General features: G+C 36.9%; 1 protein-coding gene across 1 annotated transcript in view; it reads left to right on the top strand.

Annotated features, from left to right (window-relative positions):
* LOC130914815 (E3 ubiquitin-protein ligase NEDD4-like) overlaps window positions 1–23,035 on the top strand; it is a 50,934-nt gene extending 27,899 nt beyond the window's left edge. The window contains exons 8-29 of the mRNA XM_057834339.1: window positions 50–152; window positions 841–1,004; window positions 1,106–1,214; window positions 2,369–2,503; window positions 2,660–2,743; window positions 4,449–4,568; window positions 5,241–5,516; window positions 5,697–5,774; window positions 6,358–6,412; window positions 6,499–6,557; window positions 7,073–7,138; window positions 7,208–7,437; window positions 9,262–9,383; window positions 9,818–9,888; window positions 9,982–10,077; window positions 11,473–11,546; window positions 11,637–11,697; window positions 11,774–11,833; window positions 11,913–12,020; window positions 18,055–18,151; window positions 18,262–18,334; window positions 20,032–23,035. Coding sequence (XP_057690322.1) covers window positions 50–152; window positions 841–1,004; window positions 1,106–1,214; window positions 2,369–2,503; window positions 2,660–2,743; window positions 4,449–4,568; window positions 5,241–5,516; window positions 5,697–5,774; window positions 6,358–6,412; window positions 6,499–6,557; window positions 7,073–7,138; window positions 7,208–7,437; window positions 9,262–9,383; window positions 9,818–9,888; window positions 9,982–10,077; window positions 11,473–11,546; window positions 11,637–11,697; window positions 11,774–11,833; window positions 11,913–12,020; window positions 18,055–18,151; window positions 18,262–18,334; window positions 20,032–20,134 — 2,344 coding nt within the window. The 3' untranslated portion in view covers window positions 20,135–23,035. The remainder of the gene's footprint in view (window positions 1–49; window positions 153–840; window positions 1,005–1,105; window positions 1,215–2,368; window positions 2,504–2,659; window positions 2,744–4,448; window positions 4,569–5,240; window positions 5,517–5,696; window positions 5,775–6,357; window positions 6,413–6,498; window positions 6,558–7,072; window positions 7,139–7,207; window positions 7,438–9,261; window positions 9,384–9,817; window positions 9,889–9,981; window positions 10,078–11,472; window positions 11,547–11,636; window positions 11,698–11,773; window positions 11,834–11,912; window positions 12,021–18,054; window positions 18,152–18,261; window positions 18,335–20,031) is intronic.
* Window positions 23,036–24,334: the final 1,299 nt, after the last annotated feature.

The following is a 24,334-nucleotide window of genomic DNA, read 5'->3' as shown; positions in this document are numbered from 1 at the left end:
AAAAAACCCTTAACAATGACTTACTGTATATCGTTTTTATGCAATGCAGTCACAAGTCCAGAGTAAAGGGCCACTTGCGACTCAAAATGACTTATATGCCAAGGAACCAGGGATCAGATGAGGAACAGACAGATCAAACTGAAAACACTGATGTAAGTATGGTTTTGCAGCAGCTAGTGTATCTTGTTTCCGCATTAAAATGCTGTGGACCCTCACTGAGCACATTCATAGTGTAAAGAATTGTATTTTAATATTTCAATACAGTGTTTGTTACATTTCTTAACAAAACGGGGACCATGTACTTTGAAAACTTGATGTGATAGGGAAAAAAAACTGAGATCAGTTTTGGATTCCTTGAAATTGTTTAAAAATAGCTGTCAGACCTAAAATAACAAAAAAATGTGTTGCTCGGTGTAATAATACACAACTAAACACCCTCTTCAAATATTCCTTCACACCGGTTTTCTCTCACTCCCTTTGTCAACAAATGAGGGACTAGCATGGAAAACCACTTTGATGGAATTTTAAAGGAGACTCACAATTATCTACAGTATACACAAGTACCAGTACACACGCATATCCATTAAACTCATTGGCTGTCATTGCTGACAATAGATATCCAATCTATTTTGACGGACAAAGTTAGCAATCGAATGATCGCTGCCAACCCTCCAGTCAATTTGGATTGGACGTCTGTCGTCGTCAGTGGCAGTCTGCTAGCCTAATGTTAACACCATAGGCTGCTATTTTAAGGCCTGTCCCACACAGTGTGCATATCTGCATGAATATGATGAAATACCGTATATATGAATATAGCAAAGTATTTTGCTTTTTGTGCAGCCTGCATGGGAGCTTTTGGAATCTCAGGACATATCGGGCCCAATGCAGAGCCAGCAGGCACCTATTCTGCCCCCTGGCTGGGAGGAGCGTCAGGACAACCTGGGAAGGACCTACTATGTCCATCATGAGAGCAGAACCACACAGTGGCAGCCGCCTACATTACAGTTAAGATGACGCTTGCTCCTTCCCTTCCCAAAGCATATTTCTATGGCCTGATATGGGCTGGTCTTGATGGTCACTGTGTGTTTGTGTCTCGCATGAACAGTGACAATAATGTGGACACAAGGAGGCAAAACACTACAAGACAGAGGGCGCAGAGTTACATTACACGCAGACAAATCTCAGACCCTGATGAGACCACTGCACAAGATGAGGTAATTTTGATCCCTTTATTTTAATTTGAATTTTCCTTGCTTGTCATGACTGTTCTGGTCCCAATTCTCAATCAAGGATGGTAAGGATTATTCAAAATGAAAGCAAGTGTTGTATGGATTTAGAACGATGTCACCAGGCTGTAAAATAAAAAAAAAGTTGGCATAACTTGAAAATTCACGTCAACCAATGTCACATGAATTTTCAAATTTTGATGGAAAAAGTTACTTAAAACAATTACTTAAGTATCATTTTAAGTAAGCTGGACTTGGTCTAAGTAAATATATAATAAATTGTAACAAGCAGGGATTGAAACCAGTAAAACATTGAACACTACCTGTGAACCAAGACTTCTTTTTAACTGCACATGTGGTAGATCGCTAAAAAAAAAAAAATAATTGAAATGTTAAAAATAAAAACCTGTCTTTCTGAACTAATAACTTCTCATTTGCTTTACCAAATATCTAAATGCAGTAGTATTTTGCTTTACAAAGAGAAAAATTCAAGATTTGAGGATATGGATAAATTAATGTTTTGAAGAAGAGAAGTACGAAACTATATCGAGTGTCCATCTGTCTTTTTTGCATCTTAATTCATTTTAATGCTGGAACAGTTTAAATGTGAGCCAAATGTCTGCATTCAGTAAACAAGTACTATCTGACTGAATTCACTCACAAAGGAAAGGGTAATGAGGCCATTTAGCGGCCGGGGAACAATTACCACCCAGCGACTATATGGAACTTCAACACAAATTCCATTCGTTCACACATTAGCACAACAAAGAATAGAGCACGTTACAATCATAAACATTATTTTGGGGTCAGAAAGTGTGAAAAACAAGTAAGTTTAGAGTGTATGTTGATATTAACAACCACAAATGTCTGTGAACGAATCCTAGCGGGCTAATATGGCTAAGTTACTCGATCGGCTGACAAGATCGGTTACATATTTTTTTGTGATCGAGCAATCACCAATCCCCAAAAATTTATCAGATCGGCCCCATGTATAATTTAACATGACTAATAGGATTTTTTTCTATTTTAAATACATATACAGTATATATTGTGCACTAATTTTTAACAAGATTACATTTCCTGGATGACTTTACTTGTTCCATCTCAATGTGTGCTCAATATATGACTGTCCTCTTGTCAAGGAATGGGAGGTTTTGGAAGATGAATCCACTCTGAACCAGGGCAACCGGCTCACTTCGCCCCCGGAGATGCAGATGTTGAATGATGAGCTAAGAAACTTGTATATTACTGGGGCTGCATCTTACGACCATCAGGCGGTGAGTCATTTCTTGGTTACATTCCCCTAAGATTGTGAAACCGGAGTAGCGCCATAATTAGATCAATATGAATTATGACCTTATGTGAGAGAGAGTTCTGGATCGACACTAAGAGGCACGTTTTGTCATTGTTGCTTCCACTCGTTCTACTTGCAGGATCATGGGTGTAATTCAAGGCATTCCAATCGCGCAAGAAGTTTTCACATGTCAACAACAGCGGAACATCCTGTTAATTCTGCGGTATTTCCTTTCCTTGTGAAAGCTCTCATTTCCTAAGCTTTAAAACCCAACTTTACATTGAAATTGTACATCCTGGAAAGTCCACACAGTTATTTATGAATACATGAGATATGTTTAAAGATACAGTGGTATGAAAAAGTATCTGAACCTTTTGGGATTTTTCAATTTCTGCATAAAATCACCATCAAATGTGATCTGATCTTTGTCAAAATCTCACAGAAAACAGTGTCTGCATTAACTAAAACCACCCAAACATTTATAGGTTTTCATATTTTAATAAGGACAGTGTGCAAACGATGACAGAAGGTGGAAAAATAAGTAAGTGAACCATCACATTTAATATTTTGTGGCGCCTCCTTTGCCAGCAATAACTTCAACTAGACGCTACCTGTAGCTGCAGATCAGTCTGGCACATCGATCAGGACTAATCTTGGCCCTTTCCTCTCTACAAAACTGCTGTAGTTCAGTCAGATTCTTGGGATGTCGAGCTTGAGTCGTTGTCTCTAGGTCAAGCCACAACATCTCAATGGGGTTCAAGTCTGGTCTTTGACTTGGCCACTCCAGAACGTGTATTTTGTTCTTCTGGAACCATTCTGAAGTTGATTTACTTCTGTGTTTTTGATCATTGTCTTGTTGCAGCATCCATCCTCTTTTTAGCTTCAACTGTTTGACAGACGGCCTCAGGTTTTCCTGCAAAACATCCTGAAAAACATTTGAATTCATTCTTCCATTAATGATTGCAAGTTGTCCAGGCCCTGAGTTAGCAGTCCCAACTCAGGGACCCAAATCATGATGCTCCCTCCTTCATGCTTCACGGTGTGGGTGAGGTGGTGAAGTTGGTGAGGTGTTCCATTTTTCCTCCTCACTTGGGAGGGAGGTTTCCACGCTCCACAACGGAGCTTTGTGTACCCATTACATGTGCACAGAGATATTGGACAGGGCCAGTGATTTCTGTAAGTCTTAAATGAGCAGACACTCTAGGGTTCTTTTTTACCTATATGAGTATTCTGCGCCAAACTCTTGGCATCATCTTTGGTGGACGGCCACTCCTTGGGAGAGAATAGTGCCAAACTCTCTCAAACTTCTCTGACTGTCAATTGATAAACATAAAGACTTTAAGAGATAGTTTTGCATCCTTTCCCAGCTTTATACACATCAACAATCCTTGATCGCAGGTCTTCAGACAGCTCTTTTGACCGGGCCATGATACACATCAGACAATGCTTCTCATCAAGACAATTCTTACCAGGTGTATATTTTATAGTGGGCAGGACACCTTTAAACTACTCATCAGTGATCGGGCACACACCTGACTGAAATTGTTTGGTAAAAATTTGTTTCAATTGCTCTTTAAGTCTCCTTAGGCAGAGGGTTCACTTACTTATTTTTCCCCATTCTGTCATTGTCTGCATGCTATCCTCATTAAAATATGAAAACCTATAAATGTTTGGGTGGTTTTAGTTAAAGCACAAAGAGTTTTTTTTTTTTCATCTATGTGGTTTTGACAAAGATCAGATCACATTTGATGGTGATTTTATGCAGAAATGTGAGAAATTCCAAAAGGCTGATACTTTTTCATACCACTCTAAATATGGAATATGTGCAAAGATTGAAAACAAAGCAGTAGTCACTTGTGGAGATCACTTCAGTTTTAAGTATTTTACTGTATTGTAATGATCACAATTATTTTCATGGTGTTCAATAGCTGCTTGGGACCTCTGAGGTGCTGCCTCCAGGATGGGAGGAAAAGAGAGACAGTAAAGGAAGACGCTACTATATCAACCACAATAAGCGAACCACCTCATGGATACGACCCCGCATGCATGTACAGTACATGTTACATTTTTTTAATTGATTAATATTGGGCAAGTTAATATTTTTGGTAATTAAAAAAATAACCTCATAATGCCCTGCCAACCATTAATGTGGACATCGTAGTTTTGGTCACAATATTAACATTCGGTTTACAAGTGTGGCCTACATGACTTAAAATGGGATGTCCACTTACTGTATGTGGACACCAGGTCTTAAATATAATAACAGTATTTTTTGGAAAAAATTAATCATTCATTATTGTATACTTTATATTCTTTTTATTTTTATCAATACATTATCAATGATTAAAATGTTGATAAAAATGTAATTATTAAAAAAAAAAAAACATTCTTGTTTTGGCCCCCAAATAACACTAAAGTTTTATTTTTTTTTTTATTCATTGTATTTAACTCATTACCCACCATTGACAACGAAAAACGTCCATTTCATTTTAACTGGAGGACTGCTTGTGAATGCTCATATTTTGGCACAGTTGACGTTGCTAGACATTATATCCATTCTGACTGACATTCGCCTCTCCCAGTCAAAATGGATTGGACAGCTAGTGCCATCAATGGCAGCCATTGAATTAAAGGAGTGCCTAATAAAGGGTTAAAAAAATGCAGTTTTGCCATAGCGTCTCTTCAAATATATATATATATATTTTTTTTTTAACCGACAGAGAACAAATTCAACATCAGCTGCCACGCAGAGTCGTGCGAGTCCGCCGTCCATCACGTCTGTGTCCCCTGTAGCATCTCCCTCAACATCAGCTGCCACACAGAGTCGTGCGAGTCCGCCGTCCATCACGTCTGTGTCCCCTGTAGCATCTCCCCAGCACACTCCCAGCCCGGAAGCCACATCAGAGTATGGCTCTATGCCAACTGGTTGGGAGGTCCGCAGTGCTCCCAATGGAAGACCGTTTTTCATTGACCACAATACAAAGACTACTACCTGGGTGAGAAATTAACATAGTAGTTGTAGTTTTTATCAATGCTGTAATGATTTGCCTTTCCAATTCCGTTTCCAAATTACATAGCGACCATAAATCCCAGGCAGGGATTTACTGTATATATTTTGAAAAGTTCACCCAAACATTTCCTGTTTGAATGAGAGACGTTTGTTTGCCTCCAATCAGCAAGATCCCAGGCTTACGGTTCCTGTTCATGCAAGGAGTAGACCCTCACTGGACCCATCTGATCTTGGCCCAATGCCAGTGAGTTCATTCTGTAGATCGGGCGTCAAACTCATCTTTGTCGCAGGCCACATTGTAGTAAAGGTTTCCTTCAACTGGCCTTTACTGTATGTTTGACAATTAGGGTGCCATGACCAATGGACTAATCAACAACTAAATCGATGATCAAATGAATCGACAACTATTTTGATACATACTAATACCAACCAAACAACTAAATTGTCTTCTTTAATTTTAAATTTCTATTTAATTTATTGACATTTTTTAATTAAAAAAAAACAACAACTGGAAGTGTTCCTTTTTTAACCCTTTTTTATTGAAAAGGGAAAAAATGGTAAATATTCTCATTATTTTTAAATTTTGAAAAATTAAAAAAAAGTGAACAATTTCTGACTTCTTTGGTTGAGGAGTAGGGAAACTGTATTAAATTTCAGTTTCATTTCAAAAAACGATGCATATGATTTACTTTGGTGGGCCACACAAAACAATGTGGTGGGCCAGATCTGGCTCCCAAGCCTCGAGTTTGACACCTGTGATGTAGCTTCATTGAAAGTCCTTTTTGTTCCCTCTCTGAATCTTTGTTGACATTTCTTATTCTTTCCAGCCTGGTTGGGAGGAGAGGGTCCACACAGATGGGAGGATATTTTACATTGATCACAGTGAGCATCACACCTGATCTGATATATTATCCGATCACAAGTGTATATTTTCATTGAGGTCAAATCCTTCTTTCTGTATTTCATAGATACAAAGATCACACAATGGGATGATCCTCGATTACAGAACTCAGCAATAACTGGACCAGTAAGTATTAATTGTGTAACACAGTGGTTGTCAAACATTTGACAAGTACCAACTCAAACAATATTTGACTTTTCGAGTACCACCTTTAAGGCAGACATTATTTCATTTGTTGCCATTGACGGCGTTAGAAGTCCATAACATTTTGACTGAGGGGGCGAACAAATTCATTTGCCGCTGCAAGTCAAAATGGACTGGACATCTAGCCCTGTCAATGGCACTGAGAAATGAGCATTCGCTGCCAGTCCACCCATTTTAAATGAATTAGACATCTGTCGCTATCAGTAACAGGCAATGACTTAATATACAGTACATCAGTGTGTTAGGTCTAAATGTTCAGAGAAATTATACTGTATATAGTATATAAAGACACAATTTGATAATTAATGCTACACTTACTAGATTATAAAAAACAAATTTAAAAGGAACTAAGACTGCTCTGCTCCCCAGAGGTGTCATCTGTGTATCATTTAAAACTAACTCACGGGTTGATCGGTTGTGTGTTTGCTTGGCTACAGGCTGTGCCTTATTCCAGAGATTACAAACAGAAGTATGATTACTTCCGCAAGAAGCTAAAGAAACCAGTGAGTACTATCCATCTCTGCTTACCGACCTGTTGATCCGAAGGAAATGTAACGCACATTCTATTGTAGGACAACATCCCGAATAGATTTGAGATGAAGGTGAGACGAAACGCAGTGTTGGAGGACTCGTACCGGCAAATCCTCCTTGTGAAGCGGCCAGACTTGTTGAAAGCGCGACTGTGGGTGGAGTTCGAGGGAGAAAAGGGTTTGGACTACGGAGGTTTGGCCCGGGAGTGGTTTTTCCTCATGTCCAAGGAAATGTTCAATCCCTACTACGGACTCTTTGAATATTCTGCCACGTGAGTCCAAAACCCTGCTGGAGAATATCCTTATTAAATACAATGAAAAAGCATTGTCCAAAGCAGGGGTGTCAAACTGATATTTATCATGGGCTGTATCATAAGTCCCTTTCACACACTCCGAAACACCGGGAATATCGCAAGATTTAACTGTGTAGCAGTTGTATGTGACACGGAGATGACGCAGACATTACACGGGGCGCGTCTTAGTATAACGTCCGGGACTTTCCCGGGAAGCGGTGTGCGTGAAAGCAGGTGTTAAATACCCGGGTCACAGCACGATGGCTGATGACGTAAATATCATGGCGGGCCGATCGTCATTTCCTCCCTCTTCGCAGTAAGAGGAAAAGCGGAAAACAAACATCGCAATTATCAACATAGCAAGCTGGAAATGTGTGCTTTCTTTTGTTGCCAATGTTAGGAGCCGCTACTGCGGAAACAAGGTTGGATCCGAGGAGAAATTTTTTTGATGGGGGCCGGGAGATTTTTAAAATTATTATTATTATCATGTGATTAACTTAGTACGTAAACTGAGCACTTCAGAAATCGGCCCTTTAAAAAAGTGACACTTGGATGGTCAGCAAACCCTTCTGGCTGCTTCGCTGACAACATCCCGTCGACGGTTAATGAAGGATTTAAAAAAAAAAAAAAAAAGCTATGAAAAAAATATATGTGTGGAAAGTTTAGACTATTGGACACTGGCAGATCATAAGTCCATCTGACTAACTAATGATGTGTTTTATTGAAGTTGCTCAGCCTGTCGCAATATGCAATGAGTCCGTTTATCGGAAGGTAAATAATAATGAGGGCGGTAATTTCACGCCTGCGTTTTATCACGCGTGCGAGCGTGCGTGTAGGTGACATATGAGACCCCAATTCCTTTCACAGGTGTTTATTTGTCATCAACACGCCGTAGAATAACAGTTCAGACATACAACACAAGGAAACACATCTATATTAAACACTGTAAACCTTACCATTGCTACATTGAGACTAATGGGGGAAAAAGACAACCTTCTTTAGCCTGCTATAAAACATTAGCAGTCTTCTCCAAAACGCAAACTTGTGGTTAAAAGGTGACACTTCAAACATGAAAAATCACGGGTTAACAGCATGTGCAAACGAAAAAAAAAAAATCTATTAGTGACACCACAAGCAATGACAAAAAGTGCTTTTTTTGCAAAGTGTAAAGTTTACAGTTAGCGGTTTAGCGAACGTGCTTCAGGTGAACATTTCAAAATAAAAGCACGTCATGTTCGTCATATAGATAATGATTTCTGGAGTTAATCCCACACACTTCAGAATCAATACTATAATATGTAAATACTATAATACTCCAGAATTCAAATTCTACGCTAAGAATAGCTTTCACTCTTTATGAAAAATATAATTGGCAATGAATAATTATTATAATACATTTATATATATAGTAGTACACTATAATAATAATCCTAGATTTTTTTTTTCTTTTTAAGAATTGTTTTGAATAATGTTGGAAAGGCGAAGTCATTGTTCAGAATGTGTTTACGTTCCATTCTTTTGCACTAGTAAATGCTATCAGCATTTTACCTCATTGTTTATTTGTGATTAAATATTGTTATTTACATGTTTATTTGTACTTAAGTAAAGAATTTAAGTGTTCCAAAATGATTTTGTGAATTAATAAGCGTCATCAAAAATGTCATTGCTAAATTAGTTAATTGATAGGTGGGCCACACAAAATTATATGGGAGTTTGGATCTGGCCCTCGGGCCGCCAGTTTGACACCCGTGCTATCAAGAAAGCCTTGAAGTAACATGAATTCTGATGATGTTGGTCTTTCAGTGACAACTATACACTGCAGATTAATCCCAACTCAGGTCTATGTAATGAGGACCACCTAACTTACTTCAAGTGCATTGGCCGCGTGGCAGGAATGGCCGTCTGGCATGGAAAACTACTTGATGGTGAGTTTTTGCTAACTTGAGTTTACACAAAAAGTTGAGATATTCAGTTTTCTAGTGAAATTTCTGGATGAAAAAAAGGTTCCCCTTAGAAAACTTGCAAAGCCTGGCCGACAGTGGCCCACCTGTGTTTTTTTATTTTTTTTTATTTATTTTTTTTACTTATTAATATTTAAATAATCATCAATCAAAATCATTTTATATGTATATACATATTACTTCTCATCACAAAATACAAGTGGGCAACACTTATACTAAAATTGGATGTCAAATGAGGGCCACAAAATATTGTCACGTGGGCCGCAAATTTAAGACCCGAGTTCTATATGGATGTTAAAAAAAAAAAAAAAAAGCCAAACTTCCCAAACTTTCTTTATGATGTTTTAAAGGATGTCATGAAATTTAAGATTCTGACTTTCTTGTCATTGTGCGTCAAGCTTTCTTCATTCGGCCTTTCTACAAAATGATGCTGCAGAAGCCCATAACCCTGCAGGACATGGAGTCTGTCGTAAGTCACCAAACTCTTATCATATTAACAATATGGTGAATTAGGTATTCTTGCAGTCATTTAAATAATCCCGATTTGTTGTTGTCCTCTCAGGATAGTGAATATTTTAATTCACTCAAGTGGATTTTGGAGAACGACCCAACTGACCTGGATTTGATGTTTACCATTGATGAGGAGCTCTTCGGACAGGTCAGTTATATGTATATTTGCCTAAATAAAGGGCTCACTTAAAAACTATGCAGAATATGTGTTCATCAAAATGGAGGTGAGGGTCTATTCCTAAATACAGTATATATTTTTTTGTCTTTGTAAGCCACAGTAATATGATGGACAGTTTGAATATTATTTTCGCACGTCTCTTAAGACTACGGAAGGATCTGTACTTTAAAAAAAAAGTGCAAATTTTTTGCACAATAAAGTTCAATTACGTTTGCCTAAATCAATGTCTTAAGAATTTTTCCCAGCTATTAAATGTCATGGTATTTAATTTTAAACTGAGTAAGTAGTCAGTGATTGTTTCATGTACTACCAGTGTCAAACTGGCGGCGCGGGGACCCGATCCGGCACAACACATAATTTTGTGTAGCCCACAAAAGTAGATCATGTGCACTGACTTCATGTCCCTACAAAAATGAGAGAATATTTACCGTTTTTTCCCCTTAAGAATGTATTTTTCAATTCAAAATAATAAGAGAATTTTTACTTTTTCACTTTTATCCATTTTTATTAAAATTGAAATGATAAAAAAACGGCAATACTTAGTGTTTTTCATGAACACTTTCCAAATCAAAGAGGCCTCAATGTATGTTTTTACCATAGATGCCTATTGTCAGTAATTTGCATCATACATAAAATGATATCTATATTTTTATTCCTTTTTTTTTTTAATGTATTTTTTTCTTATTTACTATGTTGTCATTTATTTTAATTAACTTCATTCAACTTGATTTAGCATCTACTTGAAAGCAAAGAACACAAGACTTTTTAGTTAATTTTTTTTTTCAATTTTCGCTTCAATTAAAAATCAATTAAAAATGTAAATCAAAAAGTAAAAATTGAAAAAAATAAGACAATATTTACGCTTTGTTTTGTTTTATAGCACAGTTTGCTTTTTTAACTTAAAAACAAAAATATTTAATCAAATAATAAGTTTTTTGTTGTTGTTATTTTTATACAAAAATGTAAATTAAAGATTAAGATATTTACTATTGAGAGGCTCAAAAAAAGGATTTGGGTGATTTTAAGGTCAACAATGTCTCTAAAAAATGTCTTATAACGGCCCTCTGAAGGAAGCCATAACTATATGTGTAGGCTAGTCACTGCCTTACTATCTACTTAGTTTGGTTGTCTTGATTAACTCATTGACGACAATAGACATCCAATTCATTAGAAGTGGAAGAGCTGGCAGCAAATGACTGTTCGCTGCCACCTTCCCAGTTAAAATGGATTTGACGTCTACTAGTAAACTCATTTTATTTAACAACAGAAGGATGAAAAAAGCCAGATGTTTGGACATCTGTCACCGTCAATGGCAGCCACTGAGTTAATATCTTGTATCACTAATGTGCCATTTCCTCTCAACAGACTCACCAGCATGAGCTGAAGCCCAACGGTGCAGAGATTGTTGTCACAAATGAAAACAAGGATGAATACATCCAGTAAGCAAATTTTTAAAAAAATCTAGAACGTAACTTGAATTTTCAACTCTTATTAATAAATTGTTCACATACACATTATCTCATCGACAGTCTTGTGATCCAGTGGCGCTTCGTAAACCGAATCCAGAAGCAGATGACTGCCTTCAAGGATGTAAAGACATTTTTTCATTGGCAGGAAAATTTCCATGCTTGTAGTATTTAAAGTTTTTGCTTGCTTTTATTTCCAGGGATTCTTTGAGTTGATCCCTCAGGATCTGATCAAGATCTTTGATGAGAACGAGCTTGAGGTGAGTTTTCCGTCCATCTGTATTTCTATGATCCATTTCATAAATAGGACTAATGAGCTTTTGTTTCTTCTCCCCGCAGTTGCTCATGTGTGGCTTGGGAGACGTGGATGTGAACGACTGGAGACAGAACACCAAGTACAAGAGTGGCTACAATTCAAACCATGTGGTAATCAGCTGGTTCTGGAAAGTAAGAGATGTTCCATGCCCTAAGCAACTCTTTCCCCTGCTTCCTTTTAAGTCAACACTAGGCAACTTTTCAACCTTCATAAAACATTTTCATAACATTTGTGATGATATGTCGACTGACAACTAGTTGAATGTTTTTTATATCTTGAGTGGGTCTTTATCACTTTCACCGGCAGTATTCAACTTTGAAAAGGGTGGCAGGAACTCTGCCACACAAAAAACTACTAATGTGCTGACTGATTTACGGCATACGTCATTTCCTCATATCCCCATTCGTTATAAAGGCAGAAGTCGATGCGAACGCTTTCGCGCGAAATCCACTAAGGTGCCAGAGCAACAAAAGAGACAAAAGGTTTTGCCGGAAGAGGAATAAAAGGGGTACTCACTAAATGGCATTGAAAGATAAGCATTCCTAATCTGTCCTCGTAGTTTAAATGAATGGCGTACCGCAAGCAACACGTCGCTTCCGCTAATTAATATTCATGACGTTAGCTACTGTTGCGAAGGGAGGAAACGCCACCGTTTGTCCCCAATAGGAAAATGAATGGAAATCGTGTACGAAGGAGATGTTTACAGAGCTAAACCTACCAATCCTCTCCAAAAATGATGTCCCTGGTGCCAAATTCACTTGCAAAGATGTGGAAGAACATAAAAATGTTCAGTTAAAGCAGTACTTCTCAAATGGTGGGGCGCGCCCCCCCAGGGGGGCGCAGAGCGATGCCGGGGGGGCGCGAGTGACCTCGGGGAACATGCTTTTTTTTTTTTTTTTTTTTTTTTTGCCGTACTAGAATAAAGTGTACTTGCACATCCACTCCATAGGTGGCAGTGGCGCTCTCATTTTCAAAGTGCGTGCAGTATTTTTGAAGTAAGCAAGAGCACACGGAAGAGACTCATGCAGAGCTGGACTCACGCAGCGACCCACTGTCTTCTTCGGTTCTCACGTGTCCGGCCGAGAAGTGCCGTTTTCGGCTTGGGATCGTCACGACCACCGCCCTCACCTACGGTTCTCCCTCGGCCGCCGAGAATGCGCTTTTTTCGGGCCGTTTGCCTTTGACTTTTAATATAGTGGAAAATGAGGAAAGACCACTGTTTACTGAGTCTAAAAATGATTATAGCGGAGAAGCCAAATCAGTTAAGACGCCACTTAAAGACATTAGACCTCAATCTCATTGATAAGCCGCTTGACTATTTTTCAGCGAAAATGTGCCGAATACTGCCAATTTTCACAATCGTCCCGCTTTGTCAGTGTTATATCAGTAAACCAGTGAGCACTGTGGTGAATCAGCGAAAATAAAAACTTTCCTTCTGTCCAAAGACTCCCAATTCTATTCAGTTTTGGGTTTTTTTCGGTCAAATTTTTTGGCATGTTGTCCTGAAGAGTAAATGTTTCTAATCAATTTGAATTTGTTATTATTTACTGATTTTATTACATTTTATTTTTCAGTATCAAATGGTCAAAAATGTACCTTGAGTGTATTTTTACAGTTTGGATGTGACTTTTTTTTTTTTTCTTTTTTTTTTTAACTTCAGGCAAATTGATGCGCGTTAAGTCTTTTCTGTTACAAGCAACACAATGTTAAAAAAGTTATACTTTATTATAAGTTGATCTATGTTACTTTTTTTCTTTAATAGAAAAAAAAGGACACAATGTTAGGCTGAGGCGTACTTATAATAGTAATATAGACAAATGATACTATTTACAGTGGCGGCAGAGAGTTGGGGGGGGCGCGAAACATTTACGTCTTCCTTGGGGGGGCGTAACAGAAAATAATTGAGAAGCACTGAGTTAAAGAGATGGCTTGCGTGTCGAGGGCTGAAAAAGATGAAAAAAACGAGCCGACCTTAGCATAGCCTTGGCTTTTTTATCGACACCTTTTTCTTACGTGACTGACAATGACAATCTCCTGTTTCAACAAACTATTCTTTACCACCATATGCCCTATCTTGTATATTATATCCTCTGTTTGTCCTAAGTCTCTGACCGTTCTTGGGGGTAATTTACTGCCAATGGGAAAACCCATTGGCAGTGTATCAAATACTTGTTCTCCCCACTGTATATTCTTTTGTGTAGCGATCGCAAATGCCTCTCAGTGACAGCCAATGAACACTTTTAATTTTTTCATTGATAACAAATCTTAATTCTATAATTTATTTACATGTCCCCCTTACTAAGGTTGTTTGTTTTTTTAACAACAGAAAAGCTAACAGTGGCAGTCAGATACCATTTTAATTCTTTTCAGGTCATTCATTGTCTGACAGAAGCAGCACGGCACAACGTCACGCTAAAAAATACGTAAAAAATATCAAAATGGCTTACCTCTTTGTCCTCTGAAAGACCACGCCAACCCAACAAAATGTTTACTGCATATGAAATGTGAATGGATTCACCGAGCTGTCGTCAAAAGTCCGCACAAGTTGAATCATTCTTCACATTTTTTCCTCCGAGTTTTTGGTTTTGGGAAAGGTATGAAGAAAACATCCTTCACATGTAGTAATTTCTAGAGTTGTTTCTACAAGTTGCAAAAAAGCAATGTGTGATCGGCATGTTCGTTTTTGAAACTTTACCGGGGAGAAGTAGCAGGTCACGGTCTAAAAATAGCATGCGTGCGGTGCGCCACTGGACGTCTATTATTGTCAATGGCAGGAAATGAGTTAAATGAATGAATGAATATCAACTTTCGACTATTATTGCCATAATCAGAGTGCATTTCTGTTTTTATTTGTTTTAGCTGTATTGATTTAGTTTTTTATTAAAATGTTATTAGTTTATAATTATTAAGGAATAATCATTAAAAATGTACAAAATATATTGATTAATTTAAAAAGAAAAAACCCTGAATATAATTGTAATTGAGACCTGTCGTCCACATATCTGTGTCATGTAGGCTATGCTTGTGTGCCAAATGTTAATAGTAGGAATGGACCAAAATGAAAATGCTTTCCTGAAACCAAAAAAACAAATGAGAAAAATGTGGCTGAAAAACGAAACCGATTACTATTCAAGATATTTTTCATGTTATTTATATTTATAGAAGAAAACACAATGAAGTTAATATAAATAATAATATAAATAATATATTTTTTTTTTTAAAGATATAAATTCTTAATGCTCAGAATTACTAAAGCATTTATTTGATATTTGCTAAGTAGTGATAATTTAACAATGTACAACATAAAATATGATTAAATACCAAATGCTTAACTTGACCTATTAAATACTTAATAATAATGTGCATGTACATGAACTGCAGAATAGCAAATTGTACTTCTTGAGAATTATGTGAAAATTAAACTAATATTGAAACTATGGTTATAAGAACTAAGCTGAGTAATACCAAGAACAAGCAAATATGACCGCCCAGCTCCTTCTAGTGGCTAACTCGGAACCTACAGGCAACAGTAATTCCACAAATCATTAATCTAAATAATAAGCCCTAAAACAAAAAAATTGGGCTCAGAGGGTTGATGCGTATACATACCTAGAATATACCTACCAAATTTAATTCTCCTCCGGTCACAAATTACGAAGGACAATGGATTTTATGTCCGCCGTAAATTTATCCAATTAATTAGTATGGAGACAAAAAAATTGAGAGAAAATAAAATCTGTTTTAGAGAATCGAGGCGTATATATCCTTAGACTATAACTACCAAATTTCGTTTTAATCCACCCATGAATAATGGAGGAGACCAAGAACAGCAAAGTGAAATTTTCAGACCTTCCTCCGGGCGGTCTGAAAACCTAATTGAATAAATAGCTAGATCACTCCAAAAACTTAACTTAAAAATAATTGAATTTTAGAAGCAACATCTAAAGCTAAATACAATTAAACTATAATGAATAATCCAAATACAGATAGTTAAATGAGAGGGGCTGTAGCACGCCCGCAACAATTGTGAGGATAAGCGACTCATAAGATGAATGAATCAATTTTATAACCTTGATGTGGATGCTAGGTCTTTATGGAGCCAAGTAAAGTTTTTTTTTTTTTTTTAATTACTCAAAATAGCTTTTTGCTCTACAGTCCCTGACAAAAGTCTTGTCGCTTATCCATTTTGTAGAAACAATTGCCAATAACCTGACTTTTAATTATTCAATTGGTTTCAGAAATGGCTCATATGAAAGCTAGGACCCTCCCAAATGTTGTTGAATGTACAAAAATATATTTGTTTCACTGAAAAAAGATTGATCATTTAATGAAGACACAAAGGTCAAATTTTGGCAAGACAAAAGTTTTGTCGCCAGAAAGTAGTGTGAAAATTGAACAAAAAATGTACTTCAAATACAAAAATATGTTACAGTGGTGGTAGTGGTGCTGTGGGATCCAAATTTAATATTTTGTAGGACTTCCATGGGCTTCGGCAAGGATTCATACAATTTATTGATGAAGTCATCAGGAACATCAAAGAAAGCAGTCTTGCCTGCCATCAACATTCATCAACATTCTTGGGTTTTGCCATCCATGCTTCCTCTTTCATCCTACCCCAGACATGCTCAATGATGTTCATGTCTGGGGACTGGGCTGGCCAGTCCTGGAGGATCTTGATCTTCTTTGCCTTGAGGAACTTTGAGGTAGAGATTGAAGTATGCGATGGAGCACCATCCTGCTGCAGAATTTGTCCCTTTTTATGGTTAGGAATGTGAGAGGCAGCTAAGATTTGTTGATATTTCAGACTATTTATGTCTCAGGGTGCAAACAATTAAAAAACCATGTGGCATTTGCCAAGGCCTGTTAAAAGGATGGACGCTGGAAAAGCGGCAAAAGGTGGATTTTTCAGATTATTCTTCCATTGAATTCCTGATGACTTCATCAATAAATTGTATGAATCCTTGCCGAGTCCTTGGAAGTCATACAAAATATTAAATTTGGATCTCACAGCACCACTACTTAATTCGCTCATATTATGTAACATATTTTTGTATTTGAAGTATATTTTTTGTTCAATTTTCACACTACTTTCTGTAGGCGACAAAACTTATGTCTTGCCAAAATTTGACCTGTATGTCTTCATTAAATGATAAATATTTTTTCAGTGAAACAAATATATTTTTGTACATTCAACATCATTTGGGAGGGTTTTGGCTTTCATATGAGCCATTTCTGAAACCAATTGAATAATTAAAAGTCAGGTTATTAGCAATTGTTTCTACAAGATGGATAAGCGACAAGAATTTTGTCAGGGACTGTATAGAGCAGGGGTTCTCAAATACAAATCTTGAAGGGGCACACTTGTTTTTTTCATACAAGCATGGGTCCATTAATTAATATTGGTCAAGTACAAGGCAGGTCGAAGGTGGTAAAGGTGGTTTTCTTTTGACCAAACAAAAATACAATGCACAATCTGATTAAATAAAAATAAATTAACAAAACATTTTTTTTGACTTAAATAAAAATACAAAATGGCATAATGGCGTTTCACATTTTCACTTTTTATCCGAGCAACTGTCTTTAAGCATGTTTGGTACTTGCAGGTGGTAAAATGGACGCATATTTGTCGGTCCATTCCTCATTGAAACGGCGATTTTCGTTGTCCACTTTTCTTCTCTTGGTCAACTTTGAGCATGCCATTTTGTTAGATCGGTCTTCCACTGGTGGCATGTAAACAAACAGATTGCAAAGTTCCAGGTGCAACTCGGGTTTCACACTGCCGCGGTCCGTCCACTCTAGCTAGCAGCATGCAGGCTCTCTCAGCCAATCAGCGCATCGTTGTCATAGAGATAACAACAGAAGTGGGAACATGGAAGATATTTGACTAAAAATGAAACAGAATTTTGCGATACAATAGTAGCATATAGCGATAGATCTGCAATTCATACAAATAGTATATGTTTTTAAAAAATAAAAAATAAAAAAAATTTTTTTGAAAGTGCCATTTGCTCTGGGTCCACAGAGAGGTGTGCCGTGGACCGCGGTCCGCTAATTTTGGACTCCGGCTATTGAGGGTTAAAAGAGCTGATTTTGTTGAAAAAATGTAAACCTTTCAAAGTAGAAGTTAATAGGAATTGTTCTTCTCTGTCTCCATACTTTTTGTAGGCGGTACTGCTAATGGATGCCGAAAAGCGAATTCGTCTCTTGCAGTTTGTGACGGGAACATCTAGAGTGCCAATGAACGGTTTTGGAGAACTCTATGGTGAGATAAACTTTGGGTTTGGGTCTGCAATTTTGCAGTCTTTCTTGGCATTTGTTGTTTTGCGTGTTGAATACACCTGTTATTGTTGTGCTTTTTATCCATTAATCCAGGATCTAATGGGCCGCAGCGGTTCACCATTGAGCAGTGGGGAACACGGGACAAACTGCCGCGAGCACACACGTGGTGAGCCATCCTCCAGATTTTTGTCTCAACCATTCATGTGAATTTTATCAAGTAGTGGACGACGTTGTAACATGAAAGTAATCGCAACTAACTTCTACAATATTTGCAAATGAGCCTTAATTTGCGTTGTGGTCTTTCTTAGCCCTAAGTCACTGGTATACAAATCATGACTCGTGGGCCAGATTTGGCCCACCACATCATTTTATGTGGCCCCCAAAAGTAAATCGCGTCTAATTGACTTTGTTGCTCACTAAAACGAAATTCAAATAAAATTTTAAGGACAAAGATCAAGGACTACAGAAATCAAAAATGTTTTGGGTTATTTATTTTTTCCAGTTTTGCGTGTGTGTTCGTGTAGGGGGTTGTTTCTTTTTTTTCTTCATATAATTACTGTACATTTAAAAAAAAAAGATAATAATAATAATATTTAAAGGGTTGCCCCTTTTTTTATGAAAAATGAATAAGAATATTTACTGTACTAACCCTTTTTTAAATGAAAAATAAATAAATTAAAAAACTACAGTATTAAAAACTAAATAGGAAAACTATAAAACTCAAATAAACCCTATTACCGGATTTTTCGGACTACAAGTCGCATCTGAGTATAAGTCAAACCAGCCATTAAAAGCCCAACGAAGAGAAAAAAAATATGAAGTCGCACGGGAGTATAAGTCGCATTTTTGGGGGAAATTTACTTGACAAAATCCAACACATAGAACAGCTATGTCATTTTGAAAGGCAATTTAATATAAAAATACAATAGAGAACAACATGCTGAATAAACGTACAGTGTACAGTGCATGAACAACGAAATGCGAATATACTGTCCTCACCAGGACGCTACGGCTCGGTCCTGGCTATACAGCAAGCTAAACTCCCAAATGATGATGCTGGACATCCGTATAGTTTGCTGAATCAATTTCGTCCGCGATACCAAACAGGTTCGCATCAACGTAAATAAATGATAATTAGGTGCGATTACGGCAATGACACAAACGGTTAGCATGCGTTTGCTAGCATTAGCACATCGTTCAAACAACCACACAACTGGCTCTAACTCTCTCGCCCACTCGCTCAGAGACGTTGCGTAGCTGTCTGTCTTCTTCTGGCGTGTGAGCGCTCTTCTTCGCGTAAAAAAGTGCGAGTGCGCCCCCACGTGGGCGTGAAAGTCTCACAAACTAAAAGCATGCATTTCAATATAAAAAAGTCAATAATAAAATTGAACACACATTGCCAAAGGCAGAACGCGAACGTGGCCATAGCTCTTAAAAGTTATTCAGATAACTATAGCATAGAAAACGTGCTAACAAATTTACCAAACCATCAGTTACACTCCAAAACACCAAAATAACATATGAAATGATATCATAATGTGTTAATAATTTCACAAATAAGTCGCTCCTGAGTATAAGTCGCACCCCCAGCCAAACTATGAAAAAAAACTGTGACTTATAGTCCGAAAAATATGGTAAAACTTTTTCAGTGCCTTTGAAGATGATTGATGAATTGCCACTAGTCCACATCTAATTGGACGTCTAGCACCAACAATGGCAGCCAGTGAGTTCAGAGGCTCTAAAAATGTAGGCAAACGACCACTTTTCATTTGACGTTGCAGGTACCGTGGTGTGATTTTAAACTCTCTGATGATTTAAAAAAAAAAAATTTTTATAATCTGTCTTCTTATTTTTCCCGTAAAGCTTTAACCGTCTAGACCTCCCACCCTACGAGTCCTTCGAGGAACTTAGGGAGAAACTTCATATTGCAATCGAGAATGCGCAAGGCTTTGACGGTGTGGATTAGTCAATTCACCAACACTAAGTGAGAATCCAAGCGGCGCCGGATGTTGTACATTTCCAAGAGGCACGAAAAAACGGACACGGGGCCCTCACTTTGGTCAACACATGGAACGACAATGTTCTGAGTGACAGGTGTCGTAATAATCTCTACTTATGTTCCAAAGTTTACAAATCAGGGTCTTTTTTTTTTTTTCGTCTTTTCATGCCAAATGACAAAATTACCAAGATGATAAGACCAGAAAAGAGTTTTCAGGCTGTCTCAGGATTTGCCGCCAATCTGGATTATTATTTGGAAAATTATTTTTCACTCATACCCCCAAATGTGTTTAAATAATCATTGATTGAGTGTTGATTTAACCCACTTGATGCCTACATTTAACTCATTGGCTCCTAATGACAGCGAAAGACGTCCAATCCATTTTGAGTGGAAGGGCTAAAATCACTGGCAGCCAAATTGGATTGGACGTTGCTGTCAATGGCAGTGAATGAGTTAAATTATACATCAAAAAGCATTGGCGGATTAGATAAGCACATAAAAATGATGACAATTTGAAAAAAAAAAAATTGAATTAATTTGAAAACTCAAATTGGAAAACCCTAAATTAAAAAATCACACAAAAATGAAATGTAAAAAAAAAACTGAAAATAAGAAGAAAATTGAAGAATTTTGGGGTGGGGGATTTGAAAACTGAATAAAAAGATGATGATGAACACTACATTACTGATTTAATTTTTTATTTCCTAAACTAATATATATTTTTAATTGATTTTCTTTTTCACCCCTTTTGCTGTGTTTTTAAGAGAAAATTTCTATATTCAGTATTTTTTCATTAATAATATTTTTATGTAGTTATGTATTCCTCCAATGCGTTACGTACAGTATATTTGTTATACTGTATATAAATTCAGGCATGCAGAGGTTAAATCCAGGACTATTTTGGGAATGTAATTTCTTTAAACGGTCATATGGGGGCGCAATAGAATAGGAGCCTGTGCCGTTTTCTGACCCTCATGAGACTTTAAATAAGCAGAACATTAGTTTCATGACTTTATTTTTTAATTTTTAATTTTTATTTAGATATCATCCTTGAACTTCACTTGCGTAAAGTCATGTAAAAAGCACAGAGTTAATTGTAAAAAACAAAACAAAAAAAAACAACAAATAAATAAATAAATCGTGGGTCCAGGTGTGGAATCACTGCCCACAGCTTGGAAAAATAATAATAATATGTAAATTATTAAGTGGTGCCTTGAAATACGAGTTGAATTTGCTTCCCACTCAAAACGTGGAACTCAGATCATCTTTCCCATTAAAAAAATATTTATATATCATGAGATAGTGACATTTAATCATAGCATAAATACATATGGTAGTTTCATAGTATTTACGGTAACTGATTACCTGCCATTGAATGCTCATCTTCCACTGCCATTAAGACAACAAGCTGCCACCCTCTCCCAGTCAAAATGGATTGGACGTCTAGCGCCGTCAATGGCAGCCAATGAGTTGCCATTTCTAAGGAAACCCTATTATATAAAGAATTAAATCATGAGTGCCTTTTTTTTGCCTCATTGGATATTGTGCTGCTCTTTTTGGTGTGCATTGTTTGCTCACCTCAGGGAGAGTTCTTCAAAGAGGATAAAGAATATTACCTTGTGCGTATTTTCATATGTTCCGTCTACATGTATTGCTACAGTTCATATATCAGTAAACCCGTATGACAGATCACTCATATCTCAAGGCACCGCCATGTTCTAAACTTAAACCTTATCCGGGATTGAAGAAAATCTACTTTTAAAAGCACGTTTTGTTGTCTCGTATCATAAAAATTCATAATGTTCCTACAAAGTTGTGTACATGCTCTTACATGATTCATTCCAATTTATCATTACACGCACTAAAGTGGTGAGTGTGTGTGCCTTAAAAACAGAAAATGTGCAGGTTGTGTGAAAGTAAGCCAAGTATATGACTAATATATGGAGTTAGAAAAGTACCAATACTAGGACCAGTTCAATACTCGACTTATTTCTGATCCACATCCGTGTCTATGTGGCGATGCAAAGAGGTTTGAGTATATTATAAAACTATGCATCTACACACAATTGTTGCCTCCTACAAAATGATGAAGCTTTTATTATGGCTGTGAAAGTTTTTCAAAGTTGAATGAAAACACAAAACAGTCATTGGTGCACCACTATGTAATTTAGCCTTTTTGTTTATGCTTATTGTCATATCTTACTCAATACTGAAAGTGTATGTGATGAATGAAACTTTTCTTTTTCACCGGATATTAGCTCGCGGAAACATTTACCAGCATGTGACTGAATTGTTTATGTGCACTGGTGAATCGTGTATTCATAATGGACTTGTCATAAAGTGGTATAAGTAGTACATTTTTAAAAAAAATGTTTGTTTTCTGAATGGTAAGAAGTGTTTACACCGTCTGCCACGTTTACAAGGTCGTTGACAACGGCAGTTGTTGTGGGCTGGTTCTTGTCACCGACAACAAAGCTAAAAGATGCTTTTATAAAGTTACGCACTTTGTTCGGATCAACGAGTCTTACTTTTGAACACTTCTTAAAATGATCCTCTGCTTCAAGTGCACCTGTTGAAATGTTTACATGTTGACATCGCGGTAATCAAGCACATTTCTTCACTTTTTCTCTCTCCCTCGTATTGAAAATGATGTCTCGTGCTGTCGATGTCCGTCTATGATATAGTAACACTCAATATCTGTGGGATAACATTTTCTTTCAAGTGTCAACTGTCAGTGCATTATAGCAAACATTTATGGCACATCATGTATATGACAATATTTTAAAGCGTGGAATGAAATGTAGTTTCTCAAAATTTGTTGATAGCACAACAGAGATATATTTGACAAATAAAGAAAAGTGAAAATAACTTTGTATGTGTGTTGAAGATTTTTTCCTTTGATTTTGTTTCCAGCTAGAAAAAAATAAGTAATTTGAAATGTCAACCGCCATGTTATTGTTATATTACTCTCATTGTTTTACAGCGCAAAAGCAGATGTTTGCAAATATCCCATTTAGATTTAAAAAAATATATTACGTATATAATATAGGGTGAAAAACACAGACAAGACTGAAAAAGCAGTTTCTGCTCTTGCACCCCTCTTTAAAATAAACTGCTGTATTTTAAGCCAAAAGAACTGTCGTGTTTGTTAGATCAATATGTCTATATGCTGCAATAGCAGATTCATAGTGCATTAAGCTACTGAACTATTTTTAATGTGTCAGTTTTACCCTGGAAACCCACATTTACAGATGTCGTGCAACCGCCTTTGTTTTAACCCAGCCATAAAAAGGTTTCAAAAGGTCTTTCATTCATAGCTTAGAATCATTAATTAATGTCTAATATTTCTTGAAAAAAAAAAAAAAAAAAGACTTTAAAAAATTATTCACTCGCATATTTTAAAACTTATAAACAAATTACGTCACAATGAAAAAAATGGTGTCTGTAAATAAGTCACGGATATCTACCTCATAACTATGGGTTAATTTCATTTTTGTTGTTACTGTCGCATTTTCCCCAGTATTTTAGATAATAAATAATCGATCCAAACAAAGAAATTTAAAAAACCAAACGTTTAAAAGGGTAAATACAGTGGGGAGAACAAGTATTTGATACATTGCCGATTTTGCTGGTTTTCCCACTTGCAAGCCATGTAGAGGTCTGTAATTTGTATCGTAAATTCTCGTCAACTGTGAGGGACGGAATCTAATACAAAAATCCAGAAAATCACATTGTATAATTTTTAAATAATAAATTTGTATTTAACTGCATGACATAAGTATTTGATACATTACCAACTAGTAAATATTTCGGCTCTTAGTTCTTTTTAGGAACCCCTCCTGTTCTCCACTCATTACCGGAAGTAACTCCACCTGTTTGAACTTGTTACGTGTATAAAAGACACCTGTTCACATGCTCAAACAAACAAACTGCAACCTCTCCACAATGGCCAAGACCAAAGAGCTGTGTAAGGACATCAGGTATAAAATAATAAACCTGCACAAGGTTGGGATGGGCTACAGGAAAATAAGCAAGCAGCTTGGTGAGAAGGTAACAACTGTTGGAGCGATTATTAGAAAATGGAAGAAGTTCAAGTTGACAGTCAATCTGCCTCATTCTGGGGCTCCATGTAAGATCTCACCTCGTGGGGCATCACTGATCATGAGG

Source organism: Corythoichthys intestinalis, chromosome 1 (assembly GCF_030265065.1).
Source record: "Corythoichthys intestinalis isolate RoL2023-P3 chromosome 1, ASM3026506v1, whole genome shotgun sequence".
Taxonomy (NCBI): Eukaryota; Metazoa; Chordata; class Actinopteri; order Syngnathiformes; family Syngnathidae; genus Corythoichthys; species Corythoichthys intestinalis.
The sequence above is the reverse complement of the archived record's forward strand: the minus strand, read 5'-3'. Positions and strand labels throughout refer to the sequence as shown.